General features: G+C 44.5%; 2 protein-coding genes across 2 annotated transcripts in view; one reads left to right on the forward strand and one right to left on the reverse strand.

Moving 5' to 3' along the window:
- Positions 1-5,073, forward strand: part of LOC106555078 (olfactory receptor 4E2-like) — a gene marked incomplete at its 3' end in the record, with an annotated part of 5,272 nt that extends 199 nt beyond the window's left edge. Inside the window, exons 1-2 of the mRNA XM_014073847.2 lie at positions 1-703; positions 5,007-5,073. The exon at positions 1-703 is cut by the window's left edge and continues 199 nt beyond it. Coding sequence (XP_013929322.2) covers positions 1-703; positions 5,007-5,073 — 770 coding nt within the window. The remainder of the gene's footprint in view (positions 704-5,006) is intronic.
- Positions 5,074-5,101: 28 nt separating this feature from the next.
- LOC106555077 (olfactory receptor 4E1-like) lies at positions 5,102-6,046 on the reverse strand. Its single transcript, XM_014073846.2, has one exon. The coding sequence runs from the start codon at positions 6,044-6,046 to the stop codon at positions 5,102-5,104; it is 945 nt and encodes a 314-aa protein (XP_013929321.2).
- Between the last annotated feature and the right edge of the window lie 1,265 nt (positions 6,047-7,311).

The following is a 7,311-nucleotide window of genomic DNA, read 5'->3' on the forward strand; positions in this document are numbered from 1 at the left end:
TCATTGACATCTGCCATTCCTCAGTCACTGCACCCAAGATGCTGTTTGACACCTTCTTCTCCCAGAAGGTAATCTCCTTTGGCGGATGTGTGGCCCAACTCTTCTTCCTCCACATCTGTGCCTGTGCCGAGATCTTCCTCCTGACTATCATGGCTTATGACCGTTGCGTTGCCATCTGCTACCCGTTGCACTATGTGAAACATGTCAACCTGAAGATTTGCGCGTACTTGGTGGGTGGTTTGTGGGTGGGCGCGGCCATCCACTCCCTGGTCCAGACGGTTCTCACCGTTCGCCTCCCTTACTGTGGCCCAAATGTCATAGACAGCTTTTTCTGTGATGTCCCCCCGGTCATCAAGTTGGCTTGCACTGATACGTACTTCACCGGTGTTCTCATCGTATCGAACAGTGGTATGATCTCCTTGGTGTGCTTCTTGGCCTTGGTGACTTCCTACATCATCATCCTGCTCTCCCTGAGAAGACGGACAGCTGAAGGCCGTCACAAAGCTTTCTCAACATGTAGTGCCCACTTGCTGGTGGTGGTCTTGTTCCTGGGACCATGCATCGTCCTCTACAGCCGCCCTGCTTCCAACTTCTCCTCAGACAAACTGGTAGCTGTCTTCTACACCATGGTTACTCCTCTCCTCAACCCTGTGATCTACACCCTGAGGAACGAAGAGGTAAAGAAGTCCATGCAGAAACTCTGGCGCCGGAAGAAGATATTTTTTACAAGGGGATAAGTTGTCTAGCTTGACAAGAAATAGGAGATGAGAAAGGCAAAACAACATTGGACAAAAATATACACTTGGATAGAAAAAATGATAAACGAACATATAAACCATTCCTGTTGGTTATCATACCAGAAAAATATAATAAAGAGAATATGTACTTAATACTACAGGTATTAACAGCAGCTAGAATTACATTTGCACAACACTGGAAGAAAATAGAGATCCTTACAGAAGAGAGGGACGCAGTGGCTTAGTGGCTAAAACACTGAACTTGTCAATCAGAAAAGTCGGCAGTTCAGCGGTTTGAATCCCTAGTGGCGCATAACGGAGTGAGCTCCCGTTACTTCTCCTAGCTTCTGCAGTTCGAAAGCATGTAAAAATGCAAGTAGAAAAATAGGGACCACCTTTGGTGGGAAGGCAACAGAGTTCCGTGCACCTTCGGTGTTTAGCCATGCCGGCCACATGACCACGGAGACGTCAAAAAAGGTGCTTTTTTCAAAAGGTAATGGGACTTCCTTTGTTTTTTCTTGAAGACGTTTCGCTTCTCATCCAAGAAGTTTCTTCAGTTGTTCAGTAATACAGACAAATATTCTGCTTTATCGTTATCATGGGCGTTTAGTTTATCAGTGGCTTTTAACAATCCTCACCTCATCACATTTATCTACCGGTATTTGAGGAATGTACACAGTGCCACCCAGTATAGAATTCCCAAATTGCATGCCAGAGAATTAAAAAATAATAATCTAAGACCAAGTGTAAATGTGCGTGTGTGTGTGTATTCTGTATACATTATAATCATATACATAGTTCTGCTAATTCTGGTATAAATGTGAAACAGGAAAAACACAACATGTTAGAACTTCAGGATAATTTTCATAAAGAAAGTTTTTGGTTGGTAATGAAAAGATAACAGATTTGGTTAATTCTCACCATCGATGGATTGCCAGTTGTTGATGTTCACCAGTTAAAAACATGGTTATAATTTACGACTGACATTTTTTTTTCATTGTATCTCTTCTGTTTTTCCACAGAGCTCAAATTCCCTCCCTCCTACCTTCTGTTTTTAAAACTACAAGCAATCAAGTTGTCAGCATTCCAAATATCATGCAGAATTAAATCAGAGTCCAAGGCAAAACTATCCTTAAAGTTTCAATTTAATAAGACAGACATGTTGGCCACAAACTGTGGAATCCCAAATCTAAAAGCTTCCTGGGATTCCACCCAGTTGAAAGTTCATGATCTTATCCCCACACCCATAAATCTATCACATGGTCCAATCTTCTTCGGCCATGCTGGCATCTCCACCCAGCTGGTTCCGGTCAGGTGCAGAGTTGCGGAGACAAAAGATGACCTTGGGCTTCTAGAAAGGAATGACAACAACACATTCCACAATTCTACTCCTTTCTATTCCCCCTCCCAATTACTACACTAATAGGAGAGAGTGTGGCAGGCCAAATATGCTAAAAGGAATATAACTGCAGGACTGACACAAGTTGCTACACCTCAGGTTATGGAAGTAATAGGGAAGGCTTAAGTTCCATACCTCATTGAAGACTAAAGATAATGTCAGTGGGAAGGAAAGAGAGGGATGATTTTCCCCAGCCTGCTCGTCCCATTATTATCAAATTTATAGAGTATATGAAAAAGAAGCAAAAAATAAATAAATAAATACATTTCATTTGCAGAACAGAAATGAAAATGAAATGTATTTAATTTTTTTTTGCTTCTTTTTCATATACTCTATAAATGTGATAATAATGGGACGAGCAGGCTCATAACATATAATCATATGCAATATTCAGGGTAGCCCTTGACTTACAAAAGTTCATTTAGTGACTGTTCAAAGTTACGACGGCACTGAAAAAAAGTGACGGGACTGTTTTCTCACAATTAAGAACCGTTGCAGTATTCCCATGGTCACATAATCAAAATCCAGATGCTCAGCAATGGATTCATATTTATGACAATTGCAGTGTCCCAAAAGGGGTCGTGGGATCTCCTTTTACGACCCTCTGACATACCAAGTCAATGGGGAAGTCGGGTTCACTTAACAACCGTGTGACTCACTTAACAAACGGCAGTGATTAACAAACATGGCAAGTAAGGTCATAAGACGGGGCAAAACTCACATCATAAAATTTTCACTTAACAATAGCAATTTGGGGCTCAAATGTGCAAGAACATGGATTCTCTTGGCTGTTGCCAGATTCCTATGGGGTCATGTAGGGGTTATGTAGGGATCATAGCTGGCTCTATAGGGGAGTGGTGCGGTGGCCTGCAGGTGGAGTTCCTGCCTCACAATCAGGAGGCTATAAGTTCGATCCTAGGTAGAGGCAAATATTTCTCTCCCTGGCCACAATGAGAATATATCTGCTGAAAAAAACTCCGCATTGGCGATGGGAAGGGCATGAGGCCAGTAAAACACTCTGATAGCTCCTTTCAGTTGCCCAGACTCCACCCCACAAGGAATTCTGGGGTCATTAAAAGAAGATGATAGCTGGCTCGATAGGCGAAAGAAGAAAGGCAGATCATAGGTGTTTGTCTGAGCTCCCAGGTTTGGTTGAAGTCTGGACTGCAATGGCGGTGATGCAATTCCTATTGTGGCTTAATGGCTTTCACTTTGTTTTGGCTCTTGGGTGGGAGTATTTCCTTATGAATAGAGCTATCTAGATACTTGTCTCCTTTCACAGCTATTTGCAGTATGCGGTGTTCACATGACTGCGATTTACAATTCCCCCCCCCCCCCCAGAAATTGATTTCTGGCAAAAAAAAAACACTCATGGCAGAGAATGGATTCACTTAACGACTGCTGTGTTCGCTTAACGACTGCAGTGAGTCACTTAACTACCGGCCCAAAAAAGGTTGCAAAATCAGATTGGCCATGTGGGTGACCCACTTTATGACTGTCATAACTTACGAGTGTAATGGCAGGCTCCATTACGAGTGTAGTGGAAGCAGTGGTGGGATTCAGCCAGTTCGCACCTATTCAGGAGAACCGGTTGTTAACTTTCTAAGCAGTTCGGAGAACTGGTTGTTGGAAGAAATCTTTTGTTTTTCCCCACTTTACAGGGCTAATCCTGTAAGGAAGGCAGGAAGGAAACTATTCTGGTGTTTCTAGCCTAATGTTTATTGCCCTGCTTACAGAAACTGCCTCTCCGGATAACCCTGATTACATTGAAACAGCTAAGACAAAACACCCATCAACGTGAGTGATGTTGAGTTGGCCACACCCACATGGTCACATGACCACCGAGCCCCACTTACCCAGATGGTCATTAGGGCAGAGAACCGGTTGTTCAATTATTTGAATCCCACCACTGAGTGGAAGGCTCCATTACAGTCAAAAATCCAGAACGATCTGTACTGTTCTCTCCCCCCCACCCCAATTTCAGGTAGTCCTCGACTTCCAACTACTTATTTAGTGACCAAATGCCGATGGCACTGAAAAAAGTCTCTTATGACTATTTTTCACAGACCATTCTGGTATCCCCGTTGTCACATAATCAATATTTGTGGGTTGCCACAAAGAAGAGGGAGTCAAACTATTCTCCAAGGCACCTGAGGGTAGAACAAGAAGCAATGGGTGGAAACTAATCAAGGAGGGAAACAACTTAGAACTGAGGAGAAATTTCCTGACAGAACAATTAATCAGTGGAACAGAAGTTGCCTCCAGAAGTTGTGAATGCCCCAACACTGGAAGTTTTTAAGAAGATGTTGGATAGCCATTTGTCTGAAACGGTATAGGGTTTCCTGCCTAGGCAGGGGGTTGGACTAGAAGACCTCCAGGGTCCCTTCCAACTCTGCTATTGTATTAGTGTATATTTGGACAATTGGCAACTGGCATGGATTTGTGACGGTTGCAGTTGCCCAGGACAATATGTTCATCTTTTACGACTTTTTGACAAGCAAAGTCACTGGGGAAGCCAGATTCACTGAATTTATTAACTTTTCTAAGAGAATTATTTATTTTTTGATACTTGATATTTGAATTATTGAACAATTGTCACCCGAAACGTTGTAAAATGAAGCAAAATTCACTTAACCGCTGCCTTGCTTAGCCATGGAAATTTTGAGTTTAATTGTGGTCATAAGTGGAGGACTTAGTTTTTCAGCCTCGCATGCAAAGGGTTGTTCGCCCCAATTTAAAAAGGAAGAAACCTACAAAGCCTAGTTTTGAAATCTCATTGGGCTTCCTGCTTGAGTAAGGGGGACGGACTAGAAGACCTCCAAGGTGCCCTCCAGCTGTTATTTTGTTATTCTTTTTGGAGGTAACATCAGGTCGGAAGTGTGCTGGGGTAGACACCTCACTATTTCTATCGATTACCAAATTATTGGAAAGACACAGTGCCGCATCTTGAAATATTTTACCCTCCTTAGTGAATTCCTTTGGATCCTGCGTGGACTTGCCGTCCACGAAGTTTATTCAAGGCGTTTAACATGTCCTCGTTACGCAATGTGTAGATGACGGGGTTGAGCAGGGGCGTCACAGCTGTGAAGAAGATGGAGACAACCTTATCTGCGGCCAAACTCTTGGCCGGCCTGAGGTAGATGAAGATACAGTGGCCCAAGAAGAAGGTCACGACGGTCAGGTGAGCAGCACAAGTTGACAGAGCCTTGCGCCGCCCTTCGGAGAAGCGGTTCCTCAAGGAGACTAGGATGACCACGTAGGAGATGACCAAGACGATAAAGCAAACCACGGAAATCAGTCCTGAATTGGAGACGATGAGGACCTCAAAAACGTAGGTGTCGGCGCACGCGAGTTTGATGACCAGGGGGACATCGCAAAAGAAGTTGTCAATAGAGTTGGGGCCACAGTAGGGCACGCTGAGGGTCAAGGCCGTCAAAGCAATGGAGTGGACGAGGCCTCCTAGCCACATGGCCACCGCCAAGCTGAGGCAGACCCGGCGGCTCATGATGCTTGTGTAGTGCAGAGGATGACATATGGCGGCGTAGCGATCGTAGGCCATGATGGTGAGAAGGAAGATCTCCGTGCAGGCAAAGAGGTGGAGGAAGAACATCTGCGCGATGCATTCTCCGAAGGAGATGGTTTTGGACTCGGTCAGGAAGTCCGCTAGCATTTTGGGCATGACCACCGAGGAGTGGCAGACATCGATGAAGGAGAGATTGCTGAGGAAGAAGTACATGGGGCTGTGCAGCTGGTTGTCGAAGATGATGGTGATGACGATGAGAATATTGCCAACCAGGATCAAAGTGTAAATGGCAATGAAAAGGACGAAAAGCACTAGTTCGGTGTTATGGTTGGCGGTGAGTCCGGATAAGATGAATGCTGTTACTTCTGTAGTGTTCTCTGCTGGCATGGTTTTCTGTGGAGAAAGTAGGAAGGAAAGAAGAACAATATTATAATAGAATCTATATACTGTATATAAAAGGTAAATATACCACTCACTTGTCACGAAATCTCCAGAACCATAAAGTCTACAAATGTGAAATTTGGCACGCGTGTTCCTCTTGGCTTCTAGGTGCCTGCTAAGAAAGGATTTTTCAAAATGACCATCAGATCATTAGTATTTCCTATACAGTAATTAACACGCTCTGATGCCAAAGAGTTAGACATTCTACTCTCCCTCCCCACTGGAAAAGAACACTGTTCCAACTGCCAGTTGCCTCACATTCCATTATCTCAGTTCCATCTGGAAGATATTCCACTCTTTTACTCAGTTACTTTAGTTTCCACCCATTGCTTTTTCTCCTGTCTTCAGGTGCTTTGGAGACTAGCTTGACTCCCTCTTCTTTGTGGCAACCCGTGAGATATTGGAAAACTGCCATCATGTCTCCCCTAGTCCTTCTTTTCATTAAACTAGACATACCCAGTTCCTGCAACCGTTCTTCATATGTTTTATTCTCCAGTCCCCTAATCATCTTTGTTGCTCTTCTCTGCACTCTTTCTAGAGTCTCCACATCTTTTTTACATCGTGGCGACCAAAACTGAATGCAGTATTCCAAGTGTGGCCTTTGAATTATAACCAGGGGTGGGCTTCAAACATTTTAGCAAGGGGTTCTCTGCCCGGTTGCTGGGTGGGCGTGGCCATGGTGGGTATGGCCTAATTGGCCTCCTGCACCATGGCAGGGGAGGGCATTTTTGCTCTCCTCGGGCTCCGGAGGCTCTCCTTGAGCCTCTGGGAGGGCAAAAACGGCCTCCACAGGCTTCTGTTTCTGGCCTTCCTGTAGGCCCTTTTTTGTCCTCCACAAGTCTCCATGTGCGTGCCCTGCCCTTACCTACATCCAAATCGGGCTGTGTGGTGACTCCTGGGCAGGGCCAGCCAGGAATGGGATTTGGGGGGTTCTCCAAACTGCACAGAATCTTAGCTAGAGGTTCTTCCAAACCCTTGTGAACCCCCATCATCCCTTCCCTGGATATAACAATCTATGGTAGTTGATCAGACAGACTTCAGTTCAGTTTTAACAAAACATGGGCATGTTAGTTCAAATAGCTGAACTGCACTTTTCCCCAACTGTTATGGCCCTGCTACCAATTACACAGGGCTCATAATCAGAAAAGCCAAATATTATTTCAAATGGATTCATAGAGGAGATTTAGACTAGGGTCATGGCATGAGGGGAG

Source organism: Thamnophis sirtalis, unplaced genomic scaffold (genome assembly GCF_051295495.1).
Source record: "Thamnophis sirtalis isolate CommonGarterSnake01/CBP01778 unplaced genomic scaffold, rThaSir2_p1.2 scaffold_4, whole genome shotgun sequence".
Taxonomy (NCBI): domain Eukaryota; kingdom Metazoa; phylum Chordata; class Lepidosauria; order Squamata; family Natricidae; genus Thamnophis; species Thamnophis sirtalis.

Excerpts from the sequence above, each read along its gene's own strand:
- LOC106555077 (XM_014073846.2), bottom strand. The coding sequence starts at position 6,046 with ATGCCAGCAGAGAACACTACAGAAGTAACAGCATTCATCTTATCCGGA.